Genomic DNA, 26254 nt, shown 5'->3' on the forward strand with positions numbered 1-26254 from the left:
TCTCAATTATCTGGAAAGCAGTGAGAGTGAGGCTGGCAACTTATGGACAGTGATGCAGTAGATGCTGATTTAAGGAGACAGGTGATGCAAATTGTTATTTGAACTATTGGGAATGGCTCTGGGAAAAAACTGTACATGTTTAGATCTATGAGTAGTTTGCCTCTGTACCTGAAAGCTTCTTTTTTTTTCTTCACATTTTCCAATTTGATGTCAAAATATTATGCTGTGCCTAAAAAACCAGAAGGGTTTATCCTTGTTTAAATTCTTGTGTATTTAGGGCCACTGACATCCTCTTGTCCTATTTGGCAAATTGAGAAGGTGGGAACTGTGCAGCTTGTCCCTGCTTTCAGCTTCTTGGATCCCAGATGGTGAGAAAGCAGTGTTGTCAAAGGAAGGAAAAAGGAAATATGGCCAAAAGTAGGAAATGCAATTCTGAAAAGTCAAACCTCAACCTATCAGACTTTTTGACACCTGACAAGCCTCGAGCAGCAAGTGGGAATTTAAACCTGCCCCAGTTTCAGCTGCTTTTGTTTCTTTGCAGTGATGCTAGCTGTCTTCTACTGCAAACATATTCTTTTTTTTTTTTTTTTGTCTGTATCTAAAATTAATCCTGGAGGTGGCAATGTAAGTCTGAGTTCTTACTAGCACTGTCTTCTCAAAGCATCTCTTTGTATTATAGATAGCTGAGGTCTAAGAACCGTGACAGGTACGAAGGTTGCAGGAGGCAATAGTTGGACAGCCGCAGTGGGAAGGCTCAAAAGTCTACACTTAATTTCTAGAATTAATTTAGACTCCTCATTAAATCAGTGTTTAATTAAAACTTCTGTAAAAAAACCCATTAAATACTACAAGTTTTGGTGTTCAAACTTAAGGCTAGAGTTGATAGAAAAGCTCACAACCATTACGTGAAGCAGACTGGAAACAGTTTTCCTGAAATCCAGATAGTATTCTAAGACACTTTCATGTATCTGGTCCTTGTTCTTTAGTACCTAAATAAGTCAGAGTGTACCCATTTGCTCCATCTTACTTAATCCTCCGCTTCATTTGTCGGATTGTTGGAAAGTTGTTTTGGGAAATTCTGGAAGTTGCTTGCCAGGACCGTAGTTTGCTTATAGGACCACCGTGTGGCCTGAACTGTAGTAGTTCAAACTACCTTCCAGAATCGCAGAACAGCAATAATACAAGTTTCTACTATTGTGAGGGTTGGTGGATGTGACACTTAGTGGCCTTTCCCCTGCCTAGTCCCTATTTCCTCACTCTGGGAAGAAAAGATTTTGAAGTGTGTGGGGAAAATAATTGTAAAGTTGTTGTGACAGAAGGAAGAACCCTTCACGTTAGAGGAATAGAGATAAATCTTCTTTACTTTTGCTTTGGAATTCTGTAGGTGAGAATAACAAATGAGGGTCAGTCTTTCTAGATGCCTTGTTGATGTTGTCTTTTCTTTGAGCCTTTGTACTTTATGACATTTGCAAGAAAGAAACCTGTCTTGGGCTTCCTCAGACTTCTGAGGCCTTTCCACAGGTTACTCATGCTTTGTCCTCTGAGTACTCAGGTGTTGCAGAATTGAGTAGCAACTGGACAAAGGAACAAAAAAAAAAAGTCACTGTTTTTTTCAACAATCAGAAATTGCAGATCGTCAGCCAATCTGGTAGCCATAGCTTACTGGGATTGTGTACAGGACTGTCAGAATTTTAGCCATGAGCTTTTTGCAAGTTTAAGAAATAGTTGTTTCTTTGGTGAACTGGAGAACTGGAAAGTATAGAGGAGTAATTAGCTCTGTCAAAGTGTGTTTATAACCTGCTTTTGTCCCTTAAGAACCGGCTTGGAAAAACAATGCATTTCTACCACAAATACTGATACGTAACTTCATTTCTAATAAAATCTGTATCAAAGATTTGCTGGTTTTATTCTGACTGAATCAAAAGCTGTTTAGTAAACTCTTGGGTTTTTTTAGACTTAGTCTCACTGTGAAGAGTTTTTCTTTAGAGCAACATTTCTACAGGAAGGTAGGATAATATTCTAGATACAGTGACCATGAAATCACATCACACTGCCATGGTATTGAGTTCAACTTTTTCTTCATCAAAGATACCTTTTTTTAAAAAGTCTTTAGGCTGTCTTGAGTGCATTCTAAAGATTTTTTTCCTTCATTAAATATTAACAGCCAGTTTGACAAACTTGGCATCATTGGTTATTTGTGAGTTGGGGGATGAGTATCCACTGTACAAGATTTGGCATACAGATAAGAGATGCTGGTCTAACATTAAAGTGATGAATAGTATTGAACCACACAGATAGCCAATGCCTTCAGCAGACTCCTGCAGGCCCAGTCAGGAGTGAGTCTCAGTCTGTCACTTTCACAAATGAAATAATTTCATAGATGAAAGTAATTTTCTGAGTGATCTTACTTAGCACTACCACACTTTTTTCCCTCAAGAGCTAGTGACACAACCGCAGTGAAAGGCTGCTTAATTTATTAATCCGCACAGTGCCCAGATAAAAAAGGGGTTTGTTATAATGTGAACAGTTGCAGCAGTCACTGCCTGCTTTCAAGACTTCATATTTTTTAATTTCTTCCTTTCAGTCATTCGATACTTAGAAATATAACGTGATATGACTAGAAATTTTGTGAGGCAATCAAACCATTTGTCATAAGATTCCTAATTGCCTAGAGTTTAAGTTATTAAATACACAGTTCCAAATTTAAAGAACATCCAAAACAAATACAGATACACAGAGTCAAGACTTCAGGGACTGACACTGTTTTTTAAATATGCATTTCAAATGTGATAACATAAATAAAAAAGTATAGTCCAGTGGTTTAGGGCTTTCAGACAGTTTCTCAAGGCCGGGTGTTTTGGGGTAGATATTTAGGGAATTAGCCATTTTTCATTTTTCTATCTTTTCTATTCAAGTAAAGATACTTTAGGAGACTGAAAAAGTAAAGACGACACATTCTGAACTGCAGATGAGATGAAGTTGGACTGGGAATTCAGTCTTCCTTAGCTTTCTGTGTGAAGAGCTGTATTGATCTGCTGCTTAAGATGCTAGACATTCACATGGTACTGGATTCTAGTCTGGAATATGAATATCTTTGTTTCCATGTATTCCAAATGATGAGAACAGTGACCACCTTGACTCTGTCACAGCATTCTTTAAAGCTAATTCTGATCTGACTATTTCAGCCTTGTATTCTCTGATCTGCTTTTGAAACAGTATTTCACTTAAATGTGTGCCTTTCAAGCTTTAACAACTTCTTTGAAACTTAATTTTATTTATGATGCAGAATGGTTAATAATGTCTTCAATCACAGAAGATAGAGTGCTGTTTCTGACTTGGTGACTTTTGATTGTATGTTAATATAGTGTTAAAAAAAAAAAAAAGGGCAAACAAAAAACAAACCCTAAACAAAAAAAAACAGGAGAACAAATAGAAATATGAAAAAGCCCTCACAATCTCTTCCATCATAAACTGCTGTAGCTGACTTCTCACATATTCTTTCTTACTTTACCAATAACTATATGTTCTTTAAGAAAAAAAAAAAACAAACAAAAAAGGTTATTTATTTGCATCTCATGACACACAGAAATACCATATGGACCTATCACCTACCATCTACTTACGGGTTCCAAGTAAGTGTGCTTTGTCCACACTGCTACAGCTTCGTATTTTGAAAGCATAATGTTAAGTTCTGTTAAACAATAGAAGAAGCAAAGCAAACAAAAAAATCAGAGTAAAATTGAAGTATAACTTAAATATTGTCTTTTATTTTATTATGATATATTATGATTGTGGAAGATTTTAGCGAATGCATTTGTTGTCAGAGTTGTCAGAGAGGGAATGTGGCTTGGAGCATGCGATTGCTTCCAGGTTTTTTTCAGGTTTAAGAGAAGACTTTGTACATGTTTGCAAGGTAACGCCCACTCAGTGGCTTTTGTGGAAGTGCTCTAGTTTGTAAAGCAACATAATGAGCAGCTAGTGAGGATGGTATTCCCAGCTGCCAACGGGTTTCGCAGAGTTGTAATGACTGTCAAGCTGTCATGGACTAAACTGAAGGTTCTAAAGCATCTTTGGTGGGTTTGTGGGTAGCTGGTTGGTTTTGAATGTTCTAGAAATGCTAGCTTTTTCCTACAATACCAAGACTTAAAAGGTGAAATACAGTTTGGTCTGTTTGGCTGTGTGCAATAATTATGAGTGTGAGACCTAAAGGGAGACCAGCGTGTTTTCTAAGAGGATCTCGTCAGCTAGCTTGGGACTGAATTTCTACCTAAGATAGCTGAGATACCCAAGAACCTTATAATCTATTCTGTAGAATATAAGTGTGTGTGTGTGTGTGTGTATATATATATATATATATATATATATATATGAAAAAGCATAGATAGGATGACTGACACTTCTGCTTATTGTTAGGCTTGGGTGCATAGGCCATTGAGCAATCAATGAATCTCTAATATATTCTCACTTCTTAGTAATACCTAGTCATTGCATTTCAGTAGTTGTTCTAATATTATTTTGCTGCTGCCTTTCTGATATTACATTGATTTTCTCTGTTCTGTACTATTTGACATGCGATTCTGAATCACATGCTGTCCAATTTGGTTCTCATTGCATCAGCTGCTGATTAAGAGACTTCTGGCAATATGTTTATTATGTACTTATCCATAGTCTGGTCAATATATTGAGTCCAACTATGCTTTCTATTCCAAAGTAACTTTTAAAAACAAATATCTGCCATGTGGAATGATTTTTTTAATTTTATTTTTTTACCTACTAAAATTTCCTTGGAAATGAATTTTTTGTTTATCAGATTAGGTTCTTCTAAGGGTGCTTGGACTTCCATGTGCACAGACACACACTGAACTGATAAAGTGTAAATCTGAGACAGTGAAAAGAACTTTTCATATTAATCTGCATTGGCTGATCTATCCCAAAGTACATTTATCATCAAGACAGTGGTCTGTGCATTGGTAATTTTTGATCCTAAGTGTTTCTTAGGATCAGAATTATCAATATTGACTTTTTAACTTTACGGAATTATATGTTCCACCATTATCTTGTATAACTGTGCCCCTGAGGGCAGAAGTGCATGCAGCATGTATCTTCAGAATGAGAAGCCTGTTAGTTTTCCTAATTATTTGGGTAAAGATAAAGGGCGTGCACAAAAATAAGCAATCTTATTATTCAAGTCTTGATTATTTTAAAAGCTGCCTTTAATTGCCAGTATCTAAAAGCAGAGGAAAGTGTCTTTTCCAGGAATACTCTTTCTGGAGGACCATATAGATAGAAGGATTTTTGGAAATAAAAAGTTCAAGGAGAGAAATAAATACTGTACTAGCTTTGGTAGATAGTGCAGTACAATGAATTTTACAAAATATTTCTTCGCACAAGTGGAAATGTGTTTAGGAGTGACTTAACATACAGCAACAGATAAATGAAATGCAAAGTATAATAGAAAGTGTCTAAAACTGCTTACAGAACTTTAATGGAGGTTAGAAGTTATACTGATGAAAAGAAAATCTCTTTGTTTAGAGAAAGAGTCTAATACAGGAAGCCAGTTTTCCTGCTGGTGAAAAGTTAGCTTTAATGTTTAAGTACTCTTTGAAAATCTGATGCTGAGTTAAGGGTACACTAATTGGAGTGGTTTATATTGAGGGTTTTTTTTGAAAAGCAGAGCAGTCTTGCATATCTTAGGTTGTGGGTTTTAACATATATTTTGTTTATAACAAGTAAAATCATCAACGATTTATGGTCTTTCTTTGTGGTACCTAGTATTTTTGGGGGGAGGCACCGAGCAAACTTTAATTCCTTAATTTTTATATTTTTCATACTGTTGTCTCATTTTAGTGCGTTTACTTTCTTAGTGCGGTAAGTGCATATACTTAAGTCTGTTGGTTGGAAACTAGAAATTGGGAATTGAATGTCATAGATGCTGGTGGTTATACAAATGCGATCTACATGTGACATGTTGAGAGAAGACCAGAGAAACCTGTATTTTTTTCAATCAATCACCAACATGAAGGTCAGTCTAAAGTAACAGTTTGGGTTTTTTAGTTTCGTGTTTGGTTTTTTGTTTGTTTTTAATTAATAAAAGGTACCTAAGTGGACTTATACTTACATGGAGATGGGGTGTGTGGTTTTTTTCTCTTGTCTAAAATGATAAGAAGAAATGAGTAAGAGGCTGGGAATGAGAAACCTCAGCTAATTAGCATGGGGAAAAGAGAACAGTAAGGTAAGTGTAAAAATGCAGTTGGAAAGACCTTTGGTTTAGTTCTGTTTTTTACACAGTGTTGGCAACTTAAGCTGATAATGGCTAAAATATATCTTAATTTTAAGTTGTATAATGCTTATTTGGCATCGTACCATCGTTCTGACAATAAGAAATGTGCATTTCAGTACGTTATCCAGGAAGACTAATGTGTTCTACTGTTGGAATCGGTGACATGTATGTCAGTGACAGTGACTTAGTGGAACATTGTAGAAAATACACCGGCAAAGCAGCTACTGCTACAGTAAACTAAACAGCACATTCCTGAAACATTAAGCCTGTTTCAGTTATATGTTTTTCTTCTTTTATATGTTCAGTGACAAACAAGAAACCAGCGCAAGCATCTATTACAAAAGTGAAGCAATTTGAAGGCTCTACGTCTTTTGTCAGGAGAACGCAGTGGATGCTGGAGCAGCTTCGCCAGGTCAACGGTATAGACCCTAATCGGGTGAGTCTGAACAGCTCTAGAAAATTAAAATTGAGCTTATTTTTGTAATTTATTTGGGAATTGGGCATTCTTTTAGTATTCAAAAGGCATCTGGAAAAATAAGATACAGGTTTAAGTGCAGATTCTCAAAAAAGAAATAACTCAATGGAATATGTCAAATAGATTTTTAATAGGAGAGATGGAGGAGGCCAAAGCTTGTAGTCATGTGGGGTTTTTTCTTCCTGTCTTCCTCTACTTTTTTTCCTACTCTCCCTTCTTTGTAAGGAGAAAAACAAGAGCCTTGTTTGCCTTGTCTTCAGCTATAAGCCTCTTGGGGTCCATTTTGACGTGCAGCTGTGTTATAAGATAGAACAGCAAGTGGAAGCAAGGACAGGAGAGGTTACTGAGGTTTGAGTTTCTGAAATATTATGAAATTTGCATTTTTTTTCTAGGACAATCCTCAGATCCTTCTGCATTTCTTATCTTTCTACAAAGGATGGTGGTATGGTTTAGTTGCCAATGGCATGTAAATGCTGATTTAAACAAAAAAAAAAAAAAAAAAAAGCAACACCCCCACACACCTAAATAGTTCTGGATTTATTCCTTTAATGTGGAATATACAGCCTGCCTTGAGCTGTCTCAAGGCAAAGTTGTACTAAAATGTAATAAGCTTATGAATACAAACCTTCAGTAGTAAAACAGCAGAATTAGAAGTTAGGAATGTGGCTCATATTGTGTGATCACAAAGTGTTTTACTGTGTTCATTTTACAGCAAAATATGTGACTAACCCCCTTGGTTTGTTCAGAGCTATGCTCTGATCAGCCACCTAAGCATCTTAATAATGGTCCACCAAAATCTCTTGCTACCCAGTACAGTCTTTCGTACAAAAAAGAAGCCCTTTGACACTTGCCTTTTGAAATGCAAGGGATGGAATCATAGTTTCTTTGGGTAAAGGGACAATGAAAATGAGAGCAATGACAGATAGGTAAGTGATATGAACTTTAGGCCCTTTCCCAGCATCTGCTATGCAGCTATACAAATAACACACTTGTGATACTCTCAGACTGAAAGCCCTGTGAAGTTCTTAAACTTAGATATGTTCCTTTCAGAATTGTCTTCATGTGAATTCCTAGTGGTATCAATTCATACAAGCATTTACTAGATTACAAAGTGGTATTTAGCAAATATTGCTAAATACTTAGCAATACATGCATAAAATCCATTCATTTTGCCAGTTGAAGCATGGTATACAGATGGGAGTTTATTTGTTCTGGGAATGCTCTTTTGTTCATGTTACTCTGAGACATGCAAAACTTTATGATGATACATTACAATAACTGGGACTTGCTGTTTGGTTTTTTCTTCAGTTGAGCATTGAGAGCAGAACTGCATCTTCTATAATATAATGTGAAAGTAGATTTTGTGCTGAGAGGTGCAAATCCTTGCCACATGTAGAAGACACAAGTAAATATGTATCTGTAGATAGCAATGATTTCTTAGGAGATTCCAACTTTTAATTTTTTGATCTTAAGTATTTTTGTTTTCAGGATTTTTTGTCATAGCTGAATATTCCTCATTAAAAATACCTGCAAGAAAAAAACCTCCTGCTTGGTCTGTTGGTTTTTTTTGTGGTTGTTTTTTTTTCCATCTAAAAATGTGCAAAGGAAAATAATCCCAGGGTAGTCTTGGGTTGCATGAGCATTCTGCTTTTTCCAACATATCTTTTTAAAAATAATAGCTCTGTGTCTTTCTCCAATCATTTATAAACGTGCGGTAATAGTAGTGTGGTTTTTTTTTTTCCTTCTAGGATTCCCCAGAATTTGATTTACTATTTGAAAATGCTTTTGACCAATGGGTAGCAAGCACAGCTTCAGAAAAATGCACATTCTTTCAGGTTCTACATCACACTTGCCAACGATACCTTACAGACAAGAAGCCAGAATTTATCAACTGCCAGTCTAAAATTATGGGAGGTAAGTCAATCGAAGGTGGAGTACTTTGTGCAGTTGGACGTGAGATGATTTGTACATGAGTTATTCTGTATTCAAATGAGCCGGCAGCCTAATTACATGTTGAAATCATGGGTTTTAATATGTTGATTTCACAGTAATAAACTTCTAGGCTTCAGCATTTCTCCATCAAGCACCACTTCACATTCTTCTGCTATCTTTGCTTCCCTAGTCTTCTGTTCTAGAGGCAGCATCCCCTACCCACCTACTAAGAAGTCATTCTCCTCCTTAGCAACCTTGATTTTGATTTGTATCTCTACTTTTATCCATCTAGAAAAGTTTGAGTGGCATGAAATATTTCCTGCTGAGAGCCTGTTTTATATTACCATTTCCTCACATCTGAAAAAGTGCCTATTAGTAAACTTCAATGGGTTTTTTGGAATTTACTTTGACCTTTACAGAAATCTGTTAGTTTAAAGCTTTGTTATGTTTTTGTAAGTCATATATCTCAAGGTGAATTTCCAGGATAGACTAAAAACCATCCAGTTAGGTCAAAAAAATGTGGTCAACATGTGAAACTAGTGTTTATCATCCACTTTCACAGCCACAAAAACTTTTTTTGTGGAGGAATTTCACATGTTTCATGAAGTATTGTTAAGGAAAATAAACTAGTTTATCTGCTCCCTTAGACTGAAATTTCTGAAAATGTAGTCTTTTTGTTTGCTCTAAACCAGAAAACTTTTAGAAACTCTTACATCTCCCGTGTTCTTCACAGCTAAAAAAAAAAAAAAAAAAGATTAGTTTTCTCAGTGAGACTCCAGTCTCTAGAAGAGAAGTACAAGCTGACTAGGGGTTTTGTTTAGTTGTTATTTCTTCCCCCTAATAAACATCAACTATAAATATGGAGAGCCTTATTCCGTTCTTTCTGGTAATTCACCTCTCGTACATCTAGAATATGTTTCTGTATGCTATTGACAGAACTACATTTTGTGCAGCCACCTTTATATGTTCTTTTTTCTGGCTATTACTTTGTCTTGCATCTTTTTCCTCTAAAACACCAAAGGTAAACTTGAGAAAGGGGAAAATAATCTCTAGCTTGGTGCTTACATTTTAGCCGCTGATACTGAGGTTACCACTAACTTTGTGGTTACAAGTCAGAACTGTTCCATCAATCATACTTTTCTTTTAGTGTCTGCTCATACTAAAAAAAAGGCACAAAATTTCTTCTAAACTTCCTCTTTGTTTTTTCGCTTTCCACTTTTCCCTTTCCTTTTCCAGATGCCTTCTGTTTTCTTTTTGATGTGGTGAGGGAGCGGTTTCTGCACTGATAGGAGAAGATATCCTCTACTATTTTTTGCATTTCATATGGAAGAAATCTCATATCAACCCCTTTTGTTATTTCTTTGCTAATGATTCTCACTTCTGTCATTCTTGCTAATAAGTCAGTATTAATAAACAATCATACGTTTCAGCCTCTGAAACTATTTTATTTGTATAAGTTTGAGTTGTCCAGAATTGAGTTCCTGATTCAACTGACCCAAGTATTAACCTTTACCCTAAATGAGCATCATCACATTGGGGGGGGGGGGGGGGGGGCGGAATTGCCAGTGAGGTTCTTTAAGTTCTGCTTGACTTCTGCTATTGTTTTTTTAACACACACTAGACTCTACCATGTCCCATGAAGCATACCTGCATCCTCTGCGTTACAACTTTGTACTAAGATTGGCTTACTCAGCCAACCTCAGGTACCAGATGGTGCCTATTTCCATATTCCTTGCCTGTCATTCTGACTGTGCACAGACATGGCCTCAGTGATGTGGTACAGGGCCAAGGACTAATAAATCTCCTCATGGATGCAATGCTTCTGCTGTTCTTCACACTGTCAACTTTTTCCTCACGCTGGTTTACAGACTCTCTGTGGATAAGTCTAAATTGACAGAAACTATACTAGCTGTAAACTAAATAATAGTTCACCCAAAATTCCAGTGACCTTCTGTGTTGCAGCCTCACTAAGCAAGTCTACCAAAAATAATAAAAAAAAGTCCTCATTTAGCAAATAACCAGTATCAATAATTATAAAAGGCAATGCAGTCATATTATTGGTAATTGCCTTGTAATATGTAAGGTGCAGTAGTCTGTTTAAATGTCTGCTGTTCCTTTGCATATTCAGATTGGTATTCTTAATGCAATGCTAAGTTTTCTACTGCTACACTGTAATTACAAGATTTATTGGTGTGTTGATGCAGTTAAATTCTTATTCAATTCACAAAGCATTGTTCTAGCACTCATGCTGGTATGTCTTATTAATATAGATAATTAAGTATGAAAAAATAGGTTACATTAGCCTTTCAAACTAAATTTTTCAGAACTATGTAAATTTTTTCTGCAGTATTGTTTAGCATTTTTCCTAATGGTCTAGTATACAGGGGAACACGTTTCACTAATCCTTCCATCATCTTCAAAAGCTTTTGCATTATTTTAAATGTGTTTATCTAGTCGACCCGTGCTTCTTCCAACAACTGTCATAAAAGCTTTGAAATGTCATAGAATCACAGAGTGGTTTGAGTTGAAGGGGGGCTTAAAGAACATCTGTTTCCAACCACCCCTGCCACAGGCTTCCACTAGACCAGGTTGCTCAGAGCCCCATCCAACCTGGCCTGGAACACTGCCAGGGATGGGGCATCCACAGCTGCTCTGGGCAACCTGTTCCATCGCCTCATCATGCTCACAGAAAAGAATTTTTCCTAATATCTAATCTAAATCTACCCTCTTTCAGTTTAAAGCCATTACCCCTTGACCTGTCACTACAGGCCCTTATAAAAAGCCCTCCAGCTTCTTGTTGGCCTCAATTAAAGGCAGGTCTCCTTGGTAATATGTGATACAGTGAAGTTAGTTCAGTCGCTGGCTTATGTTGGTTAGTCTGTTATTTTGAGGCAAAAGGAGTCAGTAATTGGCCAGAAGCAGCACCATTCATGGACTGTAGAAGCTGTTCTGCGAGCTGGTGGTTAGCACGCGCGGACACTGGGGAGACACCTGCAGTTCTGCTGGCCCTCATTAGAAGCCCAGGGCGGGCCTGCTGTGGGTAAAATCCAGTTTAGTCTGAAACCTGAAGTATCAGAGGGGGGCACTGTGGCAAATAGTGAAATATGGTGTCAATCTCAAATTCATCCTGACTGGAAAAATTAAGGTCCTACTGTAGCTGAGCAAACCAAAGAACACATACATGAGGATATAGCTTGAAATTAATTAAATTTGGTTCAGAATTTACAGCTTGGGTTTTTTGTTGTTAATGTTTTGTTGGGGTGTTTTGCTCATTAACCAAAGTGGTGTATTCAAATCATCCTTAAACCCTAGTGCAGTCAAATTTCAGATGGACCATGTCATTCCATCTGCTCTACCAAGGTAGCATTCATGTTTTAAGTTATATTATTTTGAACTTTCTGGGTTGTGTTAAAAGTAATATTATTTTTAAATGTTAGTTTAACTTCGAATACCCTACAATTATTTTTTTAAATAGATTACTAGAATATATGTATGCATACAGTCACATACTTACGTATGTACATCATGTATGTCACGTGTATCTTGTAGCTAATGCATATTTTCAAAAATAAAATAATGCCACCAAAGAATACTTCTTCCTAAGTGGAACTGAAGGTAAAAGAACTTGAAGGACTTGTTTACAAGCTTACTTGTCTTATTGAGCCTCATTCCTTCCCAAGGGATAAGAGTGAAGAAAGTGAAATTCATGCTGCTCCTGTTTCTGCAGGAAGTGCTTAGGAGCTTAGCTGTAAATAAATATGGGTGTCCCTGTGGAATGCAGACCCTCTTCATTGCCATCCTCCTGCACCTTCTCCCTGCCACACACACTTCCCCCTATGGTCCAGAGCCCTGCCGCTGCTTCTTCTTGACCCACACCATTTTTTGCTTTATTTTCATTTGAGTATCATGTAAGCATATAGTCTGTAGAGCTGAATAGGCTAGACTGTTTTCTGTAGCTTGATTAGCATTACAGCCATAATGAGAACTGATTAAAGGTGTGGGTGCTAATTATGAGAACAAAGAACAAATTAAAATTTAGGGAGACCGTAGTAAGATTCTTCCCACTGGTATCTTGTAATGAATATTTCAGGTCTGTCTTTTATTTACAACTTAGAGCACTCCCCATAGCTTACATGCATTCTGAATGTTATTTTGAGAGGAAAGAAAAGGCAGGCATTTAGGGGTAGAGGATTTTTAGTCTGAGGTAGTAAATATTTTCCACTTTTGTGTCCTTCTAACATACGAGTTCTGGTATTTGAATATGTCTAATTTGGAGTGGGTTTGTGTTATGTTAATTGTTGTTCAGTGGCCAAGTGAATTGGGTCATACTGCTTTTATGTCAGTGATGTAAAAAACAAAGTTGGAGATGAGTGCGCAGAAATTTTGTCATCTACAGGTTATGTTTATTAGAACAACTTGGTTCTTGTCATAACGTTAGGCTGACACTGAGGATTAATTTGACTCTTCTGGGTAGAATGCTGTGATACAGCATTTTAAGTTCTTCAAAGATCAGTTCTGGGCCTATAAGAACAAACAGTTGCTGCCACCTTTAGATACATATTAGAAATGCATAATCCTTGGAAAAGAGTAAGACCTCAGTTTGAAGAAAGATGATCTTGTTATTTTTTTGTTGTTTGTTTTTTAAGCTTTGTCCTATTTATATGCTTTAACATATGGTTTTAACAGTCATTCTGCTGAAATAATTAAAATATTCTTAGAAGCACAAAGTAATGGCATCTTTGCTTCTGTAACCTTTTCTTTGCAACAGCTGGCAGGAGTTATTAATGGATCGTTATTTTTGTCCTCCAAGAATATATTGCCAGTGTGAGAATAGTAATGGGTACTTCTTTTTTCATACACTTTTCATACACATTGACTCAGCTTATTACATTTGAGACCTGGTAAGCGTGTAGTGGTGTTTACCATACAGTAAAATATTAATGACTGACTAAAGGAGGTGAATGAAAACTTCCCATTAGGATGGGAAGACAGACGGTTGCTCCCCTCTCTCCTGTCAAGTAGTTGTTGGTTTCAATTCTTACTTGATAGCCATTGAAAAGAAGTGTGTAATTGAACATATTATTCATGCAGACTTTCACTTGTAAATTAATTCTGATGCAAATGAATTTGACCAAAAAAAAAAGAAAAAAGTATCTCCATGTTATTTTGGCAGTGGTTTGCTGTTTTGAAATTAACGATCAGATGAATCTTAGCAGTGTTCATGTACAGACAACAAATTTTTTTGGTATTTGATTAAGACATTTCTTGCCAATTTATACCAAATACTCAGTTGTTTGCTTTAGAGAAAAAAAAGGCCATGTCAGTCTAGAAAATGAAACATAAAAAATATATTTTCTGCTGCCAAAGACCACTTCATGTGCTTGCTTTTATGCCCTGCATATTCACGTCAAGATTAACTCTGCTTTCCTTTTTTTATTTAACTCAGTGGATTTTAGTTGTCTTAAGTATAAAAGCAGTGTTGAGATCAGAATGGATAGGAATAGTTGAGTGCTTGTTCCACAGAAATACTGCATTTAATCAGAACTCTAAATTAATTTTCTAAAACGAGAATCTTGGGAAAAAAAATTACATTATGTTCTTGTAAAATTTGTAGGGGTACATAAAATGAGAAGGGACATTTGTTAGAAAGGTTGTTCCCTTTTTGATCTGTGTAACTCTGAGACAAGATAATATAGAAAAAATTAAGCAATATTTTTTTCCCATTTCCAAAGAATGAAGGTCTAAGTGAGATGTTATCTTAAAGATGCAGAACATTAATGTTTGTCATAAAAATGGGGAATTTTTATATATCAAATTATCAGATTTTGTTATTTGCAGAGCCAGAATTGAGTTCTGCACTATACATATAATTGCAGATTTTGAAGGTTCCTGATTGGTTACACTTTAAGTATAAATATTAGTATTGAAAATATTACTAACTTTGATTAGTATTGATTTTTATAAATGTATCAAGTGTAGAGTTTAAAGTTCTCAAGTTTGAATACATTTCTCAGTTTGGAAGAGGGTAGAGGTTGTGGTAATACAAAATTGATCCTAATTGGGTATTTCCTTAACTTATAGCCAATCTGCAATATGCAATAACATCCCATCCTTGCATCAATGCCAGGATTTAAAAACATCAACAAGAGAAGTACACTTGAAATAGAGAAGATAAAGGTTTTTTGAAAGACATCTGTGACCTGGCAATTTGGCTCTTAATCTTTGTGCTATGTATTCTCCAGACTTTGATTATTAATTTCTGATTTCTGTAATTTTGACTGAAGTTTAAACGTCAGTAGTATATTTTGGAGGCAGGAAGGCAGGGATGTCAAAACTATATGGTGATGTTGAACACTAGAAGAAATCAAAGTGTGTAAATGTAATTGGCTTGAAAAATGGTAGATAATATCTTTTCTTTTTAGTGGAACATTTATTATCACTAAAACCAGACCAAGACAAAAAGATCAAAGCTAGAAAGAAAATAAGAAGAACACTTAGCTTATGGAAAATCCTTGCTTTAATGTGCTGCGTATGTAAAAAGCATTGAAAAGATTAGCTATCAAAAGATACAAATATAATCATGACTTTTTTTAATAAGCAGAGATTGGAAGTAATCTATTATTCTCTTGTTCTGATCATCAAGCAAACTAGTAATTACTGAGGCTTGGGAGACGACTTGTATAGTTACTCCAGTTTGCCTATTGCAGTATTACATCCCTGAGAAGACGGTAATGCATACAGCTCGACAGACCACTAGTCTGATCCACTGTGGCAGTTCTATTTACTTCTCTCCTCTATAAATAAAATACAATTGGTTTATAATATAGTTCTACTGAACTGCTATCCTATATGTAGTGCCTTCCAGCACCTTTGAGCCATATGCTTGTGTGTATTTTGTTTCACTGTCTGTGCTTTGGTAAATATCTTCATAGGAAATTGCGTTTAAACTGAATGTATTGTTTGTTATGGTTTGCAAGTTACTGCACTGTCAGTTTTCGTGCATTGGAGTTCTGCTTGAAAAAGTGCTTTAGTGGAAGAAAGTGAACAGCCTGTAAAAATAAACTTTCTAGAGAAGTTAGTTTCTGCACACATCAGTCATGCCATGAATCTGATTCCAGGAGAAAGCACAGTGTCACAGTGCTACCTTTGAGAAGAAAAAGCTGGCGAGTCCTGTGTTGCATTGCAGTGAAGACTAGAAATCACATCTTCCAGTTATAGAGAAAGTTACTACATTTCAGATGGAATGCAACTGCCTAGACTCATAAACTAATGATGACGTTGAAGATAATAAGTTTGCAACATCTTCAAAATGCTTGCTGCAGGTAGCTAATATCTGCTGTGCTTCCTTAAAGAAAATAGCTGATAAGTAAGCTGAGGAAAAGTTAAATGTTTTTCTTCTTTATTGATTGATTGGTCTTAGCCCACCTGAGTTATTACGTACTCAGTTTGTCAGTCCTATAAGCCCACCTCAGGGCCTTCTTTGAGTTGCTTTTTACGCCAGAAGTGGAATTCATCTTTAATGTAATTTATGATAATAGTGGCAAAGCTATTCACTGGAAGTTTGACCCTGAGTTTGTTTTACTGAGATCTTTCACTGTTTCACCTTGCATCATTTCATTAGTTTAGTGTTTTCAATGGATTTTGAAAGTACAAGTCTGACTTATACGTAGTATATTTATAATTATATAGATATATTTGTTATAGATGAAACATGTTTGGTTTTTTTCTGCGTATGTTTTTGCATTTTAGAATTCATCGGTACTTGCTTAAAATGAGCTGGATGCTGGGTTCTGTTTTGATGCTGCTGCGCATTTACTGATCAGTGAAAGCTGGCTTCTGGTCTCCTTTGTGTGTAACCATGCGAGACCAGCCAGTTTCTCCATCTGTAACAATTTTTTTTAAATTTTTTTTTTTATCTAGCTGTATGGAAAGGATATTGTCTGTGTTCATAGTGACTTCAAAACTATTAGAAATGGAAAAGAGTTGCTTCTGTTGTTATTTGTTAAAAGAAAAACAGCAGCTTTGTTGGTGGCTGCATGAAATCTTTAAAAGGGAAAACTGCGCCACCTGAATGCTCAGCTGTTTCAAAAAATCTTCCTTTTCTGTTCCTGCAACCCAGTATTTCTTATATTGCTTCTTTAGGTCATTGTTACTTCATTTAATGCAGCCATTTTTCCCATTCTGGAAAGTGAATGCAAGAGGTGCGCTGATGGTAAGAACTGAACATAAACTACTCAATATACCTTTATGGGACTCATTTTTGGGTGAATCCAAATCCATTTCTTAATATTTGTGAGCCTCTTAAGTCCTTGACAATGAATTTTGCATAAATTCTTAGGTTTCTTGAGACAAGAAAACTCAAATGAAGCATTAAGTAACATTTTTTCTTAAAATGACAATCCTCCAACCATTTGACCTCATCTTTTTTGTAAACCAGCTGCTATCTCATTTGAAATGCCTTGCTCAGAACCATCTGGTGCTTAAGAATTGATACTTTTTTTTTTCAGAGTATCTTTTTATCTTTTTGAATTTTGATGCCAATTTCCATCAGAAAGAATAGGACCTGATCTGTCTCTAGAATCACTTCTTGATATTCTGGTTAAAATCCCGTATGCCATATTTTCCAGAAACAGTCCCTTTCAAATATGGGAGGCAATGACATTACCATACATCTGAATGAGGTAAATAGGGTACTTGTTGTCCAGCATTGTTTCCGTTCTAAAAATAATTCCAAATTTAGTACAGTGTAGTCCTCCATAATTAGCAGGAATTCATTGTGTTTACGTTTTCAGTCTGCTGTACTTGTGTTGATACAGATAGGAACAGTTCAGTGTATATATATCCTCATCGTATGGTTTCACAGCAATGGCTCTCTCTAATTTGGTAGCATAAGTCATTTCTTTTCTGAAGGATTTTAGCATCTTCATCTTTTGCAGTTCCCATATTGACATAAGAATGCATAGAAGGCCTTGTTTGGATAGTCCTCTATTTATTAACATTTCTTTTTTTTCTTTCTGATTGTTCAGATGCAATGTTAATTTGATAGCTGCATTTTAATTTGTAATATCTGTGGTATATCAGCTGCGTATTTTGTTGTTCATTTGTTTGTGTGTTGGGGGAGGGGTATTGTTTTCTTGTTTGGTTTTTGCCTTCTTGTAAACCTGGTATTTGGGGAAAAAAAAAATCGGGATTCTTTTCCCTCTGACTTAAGTTCTTGTAGTTCAAACTACCTTTGAATATGGCTGACCTTCCCAGTTTCAGGGCTTCCAAAAAATGAATTGGAAAATAATATTTTGATGTTGAAGAAGTCCATATTAAATCTATGTGAAGATGAGGCAAATGACGCCAGTTAAACTACATTCTGTATCTCTAGACTTCCTGGGAATTGAGGGGAAGGAGGATAAAAAAAAGTTATTCAGCAGCTGAGATGTTGGAATGTGATCCCTTTGTTCCACATAGTAATAGAACAATCTTTTCCAGGTCACCTGGAGTAGAACTTCCAGATTCAGGAGGCTGACTAGAGGAATAAAGGAATAAAAAAACTAAAATAGCTTCTTTATTTGTTAATACATAGTTAATTTTGTGTCCAGCAAAACATGATCTACAACAAAGAAATACTATTAAGTATTTTATTGCTGAACAACGTTCCTCTATGGTTACATCTCTTTCCTCTATTTCAATTCTGTGTACATAAGAGTTGGGGTTTTTTAAAAGTCTGATGGCAATGCTGTTGAACAAAACAGCCCATTCTAGTTCTGTGTGATTCTGTTTTCCACCCCCTGTTTTTAACAGCCATTCCATCCTAGCTTAATTATATATATCCATTGTCCAAATTTGAATAGAGTACCAGTCCCTGTTCTTCTTTGGCTTAGAATAAAAAGCTAGTTACTGGGTGTCTAGCATCTTTCACCTATTCTCCAAATGAACTTATATATGAAAATTTCCTCCTAACCCAGGTTTCTAAACTGTTTAGATTTCTAACCTGGAATGGGTAAATTTAAAATACAAAGTCATAGACTATTAATCTAGGTAGCAGATAAATAGGATAATGTCTTTCAGGCTACTCAAGCTATTTTTTTAAAAAAAACCATAATATTTTGTTGCAATGACATATTTTTTATGATTCCTTTTATATTAAACAATAATGCTAATTCATTAAAACATTAAGAAATAGAACACTGTATGTAGTCTTGATGATGTCTTAGACCAAAGCTGGCTTTTTGGCTGTTCAGAATTAGTTACAAAAGGATTGTTTCAGAATGCCTGCTGTGGCATGATGGTAGTTTTCTAAGTACATAATTTATTGATTTTCTGTCTTTCTCTTCACAGTATTTAAATTCACTCATAAAATGCAAAACAGATTGGGTTGTCACCTTCACTCACTGTAGACTATAATGCATTGCATTACATCTGTGCAGCTGTAGAACATTTTGAGAGAAGAGGCTTGGTATGGATGCCACTGTTTTGATTCCCAGAGGTGGAATCAATTCCGAAATAACAATCACTAAAAGCACTTACCTTTCCCATTACTGAAGGTTAGAAGCTGACCCAGGCTACTGAAAGACCAGTTATACTAGCTAATTGTGGTAGATCCTGTGCTGCTATCAGGCTACAAACAAATTCTGTAAAGACATTGTTAGAAATTTTTCTTCATTGAAGTAATACATAGTTGATGGATCTATGTAATATTTTCTGTTCTCTCTCCACTTCCAGACCACTAACAAGATGAAACATTAAATTATTTTTTCCTCTCTTTGCTTTTATTTACAATTGACAAAATATAACAGTACCTTGGCTGGTTGCTGTTTCTGCTTACCAGTACACATCCTCAGTTTGCACACCTATATAAACAATACTCTTTCTCCTGTTTCCTTCTCCCCTCTTTCCCCCCTCTAAAGGGCTAGTGCTGAACTGATTCTTTAAAGGCAGTTATGGATTTGGACAGGAAAGTACAGAAGGTAAGGTTCTCTCAAGTGTTCATTTAAGCTTGCAGTTAGAAAAGTCATTGCTGTCCTGACCTGGACAGGTTTTTAGTATCATATCCTTCTGCTCCTGCCAAATTAAAGTCAGTAGTATCTTTCAGACTTCCTTTATTCCCCTTCAGGAACCATAGCAGACTCTTCTTCATTCACTGTGCACTTCAGCTTTAAGTTATTTAGCTTTTGAGCATCTGGATACTGCGATTGTTTTGCATAGTTCATGCTTGATAGGTTTGCAAAAGTGAAGAAACTTTATTCCATCAATGTCCCATTTAGAACATATCTACAAAGCAGTGATAAAAAAGCCCATGCATACAACTTGAGCCTAATTATACTGGTTAGTAGAGTACTGTCAGTAGTCTAGTTATAACAGTCTTGAAATCAGAGCGTTTACTCAGGTCCTCAGGTAGACTTTGTAGCCTCTTCTGAGCTTGTGCAGCTGTGACAATATTACTTGCAAGACCCTGGATTAGCTAGTAGTCCGAGCATGGAATGGCTACGTAGTCGGCAGTCATTGCAGGAATCTGAAATCTAGACACATTCTTCATTCAGTCAGTCAATCCAGAAGGAGTATGTAGCTTTCTTTTTTGTCTTTCTTTTCAGTAACTAGGTTAAACCCAGGGCTAAAACAAGGAGTGGGATATTATGCTCTAGACTGACAGCTGAACAGTTAAGACTATCATTTTGCCTCCTACATTCTTTATCATCAGTAGCACCTTTGTACCTTTTTAAAACTACAACATTATGATTCACAAGTTATTGTTTTGTTATTGTTAGAAATAACTTGAAAGCATCTGTTTAACTCTCAGGCTATAGATATTACTTAACTAGTAGCAGGAAGAAAATATGCTGTTTCCTCGTGTGAGAACTGAGATATGTTAAACTTGGCTTGTTTTGGCCTTAAAAGTACCGGATTACAGATATGTTAAAAGAAATGGTATGCAGATGTAAAAAACTGATTCAAAAGCAATGAATTAACAAATGGGTTATATTAGAAAATGTTTTTAAAGTATAGAATATTCCAAATTACTAGAATTAATGTTACAGGCTTTTTTCAGGTGTTGCAAATCAGGAAGACTGAGAAGTATGGGGTCATTTTAAGAAATTTATAAAGGGTTAAAGAGTAATCCACTGGTTTGGTTTGTTTTTTTCTGTCTTATGTGCTTTGGACAAAATGTGAGATTAGATGGATTTTTTTAATCTAAAAGTCTTTCTGCTTGAAAATAATATGCAATATTTTCCTGCATTTTTCTATTCATAGCCGTTCTTGGCCACTTGGCATTAATGGGTATTGAAAGATTCACTTGTGTCAGAAGAAATTGCCTACCCCACATCAAAACAAGAGAAACTAGTGTAATCGGTCTTAATTTCAGATCACTTCTTATTCTGAAACCTGTGTTACTTTCCTGGATGGAATCAGATTTTTGCAAAGATGGAACACTGATCTGTGGCTTGAGAGTACAGTGATTCTTAATGTTGCATGATTGGTAAAAGCTAAATTAAGTGCAGAATGTGTACCACTCAGCTACCAGACTTTGGTAACTAATGGTTCTTTGAAAGGTCATAAACTTTGCAGATTCAGGTGCAAAGACCTACAGAAGTGTTTTCCATGGACTTTCACCTTCTTTGAAAGTAAACAAATCCTCCTGTCTAGGCTGAGCTAGGAGACTTCTAAATTTTAAGGCTCAAATTTAAGCTGTGAAGTATATTTTCCTTGAAAGATAAGTTGAGAAATTGATGTTCAGATTTAAGTTCAAGTTCAAGTATTTCAAAATTAAATTAATAAATCCAGTAAAGAAAGTACTTTCTATCACTGTTCTGGCTTTCACATCACTTAGTCATCCTTTTTGGCTGATAATTTAAATATTTAAATTATCTAGAGAGCATTCCATTCCTTTGATATGGGAATTCATTAAGTTGTAAGAGGGAATTGTCTTACAGGGTTACAGTCACAGAAATATGGTTACTGTAATCTTTTACTTAATAACTTAGGCTGTTTAATAAGGCTTTTGCATAGCTGTTTGAGAGGTCAGAAACCTTTTATCTGTTTTCTTCTCTTTAGCAGTAGTTTCCTCTTTTATTCAAAAGAGCTCCTGAAGGAGGCTGTCAATACAGCACCGATACACGTGAAAGGATGTGTTAACTGTCACTTGGCAGGGAGGTGAGAGGGATGAAAGACAACAAGAACACCTTCCATTTGTCCTGTCACCCTTTATGATCATCTGTTAGGTCACAGCAGTGATGGAAAGCCTTGGGCTAATGGTAGTCTAGGAACTGTGACTCTCTGGTAATGATGGTTTTAACTGAACAAATACACTTAGTAAGGAGAGGCAGCTTATGGAAGTGTGAAGTGCCATCATCAGTTGGAACTTTATCAGCCTAAATATTTTGGTTTTGAAATGCCTACTTAGTCCTTTATTACTATAAGGGAACTATAGAGTTGCCTTAGTCCTTTATTACTGTTGTGGCATTTCTGGTGGGTCATTCTGGACACAGTTGTTCCTCGAGAACAGCTTCCATGACAATTTCAGTGGAGAAAGAGATTTGCTTTCATGTCTTCAGTGCTTTGTCGCAGTAATGAACAACTGTTGGGTATTTTTTTTATGACATAATTCTTTCTCCTAACTGCTGAATTAGCTAATTGCTAAATTATCCAGATTGCTGAATGTGACTAATATGTGGGAGTCACTTGAGTCTTGACAGCCTAGGGGAAACTTTCAGATTAGAGAAGCTTGCAAATTCCTTTTTCCCTTTTTCCTTGCGAAAAAAATCCCTTTCCTAGGCAGTTGAAATGTCATCTGAACAAATGCCAGGTAAAGAACTGGAGCTTCTGTAGTCACTTTCTTCTTTCTGAAGTGTTGTTTTCAGTAGCTAAGTATAATTGAGAGAGTGGAGAAGGAGGTGGCTTTTGCAGAGTGCTCTCTGCAAGAGCAACTGAACATATAAAGGCTACATTCAAGCTGATTTTTATTATTGAAAATGGTTGATTGAAACAGGTGGGAGAAACCTGTGCAATTAGCAGAGAAAACATTCAGACACAGACATTGTCATACCAGTCCTGGCTGACTGGAATGTTGCTAAAAGATTGCCCTTAAATGCATAGCTCCTGGGTTAAAAGACCGTGTTTTCCCTGAGGTTACCAGACCGTGTTCTCCCTGGGGGCAGCTGCTCTTGCACCGCCGGTGAGTCTCAAGCCAGACACTGTGTTTTCGTTTGATGCATTCAAACCATTGCTCTTGACTGACTCCATCCTCACCTTGACCAGTTCTCACTCAGTCTTCTTCATTCTTGCTCATGAACTACAACCTTATTTCAGCCTATGTGGTAAAAGAAGTTGGTGATTTTTGAATTTGTTACTTAACTGACCTTTTTGTAAATACACAGATTGAGTTTGCAGTAAACACAGAGTTTTCAGAACCCTTTAGATTGTCTTGACAGGAAAAAGATTAATTAGGCGTTGTGTTGGTTTAGGCTGGGACGGAGCTCATTTTGTTCATTGCAGCCAGTATAGTGCTGCATTTTAGATTTGTGACCAGAACTGTGTTGAGAACACACTAGTGTTATAGGTGAGCAGTGCTTACACAGTGTCAAGGCCTTTTTTGGTTTCTTGTTCCGCCAGCCCCCTGTGAGTAGGCTGGGAGGGGACACAGCCAGGGAAGCTGACCCAAACTGACCAAGGATACTCCATGCCATGTAACAGCATGCTCAGCAATAACAACTGGGCAGGTAGCAGGGGGCACTTTCCCAAGGTATCCATTGCTCAGGGACCGGCTGGGCTTTGGGCAGCTGGTGGTGAGTGACTGGTTTTGCATCATCTGTTTTGTGTTGTCTCTGCCCCCCCCCCCCCCCCCCCCCCCCCATGCTCCTTCACTACTTAAACTATGAATTTTCTTGCTTTTGCCCTTCTGATTCTCTTCCCCCATCCCACTGGGTGGGAGTAAGCAGATATCTGGGTTGGAGGTTACCTGCCAGCCAGGGTCAACCCACCACAGGCTTTTATTCAAATAGATATTTTTTTTTCCATACTAAATACATTTTTTTTATAGTAGTCACTGTCTTTTTGTCCTATATGAAATATGTTTCCTCTTTCTGAATAGTCCTTACAGAAAAATATTCTTATTTTGAATATAACTTGATTGGATATTTCAGCTTGTGGTCATGAAGAAACGTAGGAAGTACAGGATTTTGCCTACTGGTATAGATGGCTGAAAGGTTTCAACTAAAACCCCCATGCTTTTCTTTTGTAGGATGACATCAATAAAAATCCACATGGATGTTATTCCATTTCCAGTTACTTTACCAGTTAGCTGATAAAAAGCAGCAAAGCTTGCAAGCTTCTTTAGCATTCACAACTTTCACAGCTCTCCGCTTGTGGCCCCAGTGGAAGTGCATTTAAGATAAATGTTTAAATTTGGCATCTCATTCTCAAACAGAAGCTTGTCGTCATGCATAGCTGCTGTTCTTCGTTTTCATTGCACATTCTGCTTCTTGAGAGGTTGGCTATAATAGTGGCATTGCTTGAGATCTTGTAGAAATCCAGTACTTTTCCAGAGTACACCCCTTTAACTCATAATTGTCAATAATGGGCAAATACCACTGCTCAGTAAGATTTTTAGACTTTATTGATTTTATAATCCCTAAGAAAATTACTGGTTCCAGACCTGTAATTTTTTTGAAGTTATTACATAAAAAGTCTTTTCCAGCTTGGATCTTTAGATAGGAAGTTTTTTCCCCAAAGGTGTGAATTTCTGTGTATTTGGCCTGTATTTGATATACTCAGTTAATAATCTAGACTGTAACTATTTATCATTATATGAGCCCTAATATTAACTGTCATCATTAAATGTTATTTAATACTGGTTTTAATTTGTCAGCATTTACCTGTAACAAGATACTTGCTATAAATGTAGTAAAAGTAACAGCATAATCTGCATGTACCCCTCACCCCAGATTAACAATTTTTTGAGCAAAGATAAGAGACAGATGCCTACAATAAATTGAAGCAAAGATATGTTAAATTATTTTTTTTTAATTTTACTGTTTGAAATTTGAGTCGGTAATTTGATCAGAACAGTCTCTTCATGCCTAGTGCAGGCATTCTTAAGAAGCACTCCTTATATGCAAAGTTTTTGTTCCTGGTTTTGGTCTTTGCCAGATTTTCTGTGGAGAAAATCTTCTTTGATCCTTTTTTTCCACCTTTGAATCTGGTTTTACTTAGGTGACCCAACACAGTAATACTTGTAAAGCTTTAGATAGCATACTATTTCACATATCATCTATGCAATAGCTTTCTTTTAGTATCTGGAAGTACACTTATCTTTTCAGTCAATAAAAATAATCTGTGCATATAAAAGCATTTATATTAGTTTAACTACTCAAAAGTATCAGTAATTTACTTGACGCCGTTGCTATGGAGTACTGAGTAAAACAGAATCTCAGTAGATCAAGAGGTATTCTCATCATCAAGAGATCTCATCAATGAATATTTTTTTTTTTATTCTAAATGGCCCCTGTGTTGTTTACTGTCACTATTTAAAATAACAGGGTACTAGCATCAGTGATAATACTTTCATTTTCTTCCAACTGTGGCAAGAAAGCTTATCGTACTCAACTGTCTGTGGAAAGGATTTTTATAGTCCCTTACAGAACTGTAAAAAGGGTTGGTTTTTTGTAACACAGCTCTTTCTAAACCTAATATTTTGCAGTCCACATTGAGAAATGCGGATACACCTTGCTTGTTAGCAATAAAAATATTGAACTTTTGAACTTTTAAGTTAAGTTGGTGGGGTTTTTTTGTTTTGTTTAAGACCTCATCTTCTCCATTTAATTAAATTTTATTCCTTGTGGTCTGCAGAAGTCATTCTGTTTGTGTGCAGCTTTCAGGTTTTGATCGGTTAACGGTCTGCTGTGTTTCGTACTACTTGATTTTCTTGTTTGTGTGGTTCTAGTTGGGATATGTTGAAATAGGAGAGTTAAACAGCGATCATCCAGATGCATGTATTTGGTGTGTTTGGAGGTAATATCATTTGGCCAGCTAAAAGTCGCATCAGCTCTTTTCATAGAGAAGTTTATGAAAAGAATTCAGTCAAGATGATACATGCGAAGATACTTTGTCTCATAAAATCCCCAAAGCTACAAATAGTTGGAGACTTGGAAAATATATTAGATAAGTATCACTATATATTTACCTTACTCTAAGACTTTTTTGAAAACATCTGTTGATTTTTGTAATTTTCTTAAACGTCCATCAAATCTTGTTAAACAGCATCTTCAGGAGTTTTCTTGGAATGTAATGAACATTGAAAACAGATCAGACCACAATCTACTTAGCCTACTATTTTGTCTTTGATAGCAGTGATCACCTTAATTCATTATTTGCCAAACAAAATTACCAGTTCCAATGCTTTTGGGAAGAGGAATACACATCCTAAAGGGAAGGTTTACAGCATTTAAATAGGTTAAAGTATGGTTCTCTGAAGGAGACCAAACAGCTGGCTTCAGTACAGGTCCTACCTGTAACTAGATTGAATAAAGTGGAAGTAAAATTAAATAATAATATGGGCATAAGTTGTGTCACTGTTGCCAAGC

General features: G+C 36.2%; 1 protein-coding gene across 3 annotated transcripts in view; it reads left to right on the plus strand.

Moving 5' to 3' along the window:
- The window catches only part of STXBP6 (syntaxin binding protein 6), a 134010-nt gene that overhangs the window by 92335 nt on the left and 15421 nt on the right, over nucleotides 1-26254 (plus strand). For all 3 annotated transcript variants that reach the window (XM_080394765.1, XM_080394766.1, XM_080394767.1), the window contains 2 exons: nucleotides 6586-6716; nucleotides 8504-8669. In XM_080394765.1, coding sequence (XP_080250891.1) covers nucleotides 6586-6716; nucleotides 8504-8669 — 297 coding nt within the window. The remainder of the gene's footprint in view (nucleotides 1-6585; nucleotides 6717-8503; nucleotides 8670-26254) is intronic.

This window comes from Falco punctatus, assembly GCF_963210335.1.
Source record: "Falco punctatus genome assembly, chromosome: 7".
Classification (NCBI taxonomy): Eukaryota; Metazoa; Chordata; class Aves; order Falconiformes; family Falconidae; genus Falco; species Falco punctatus.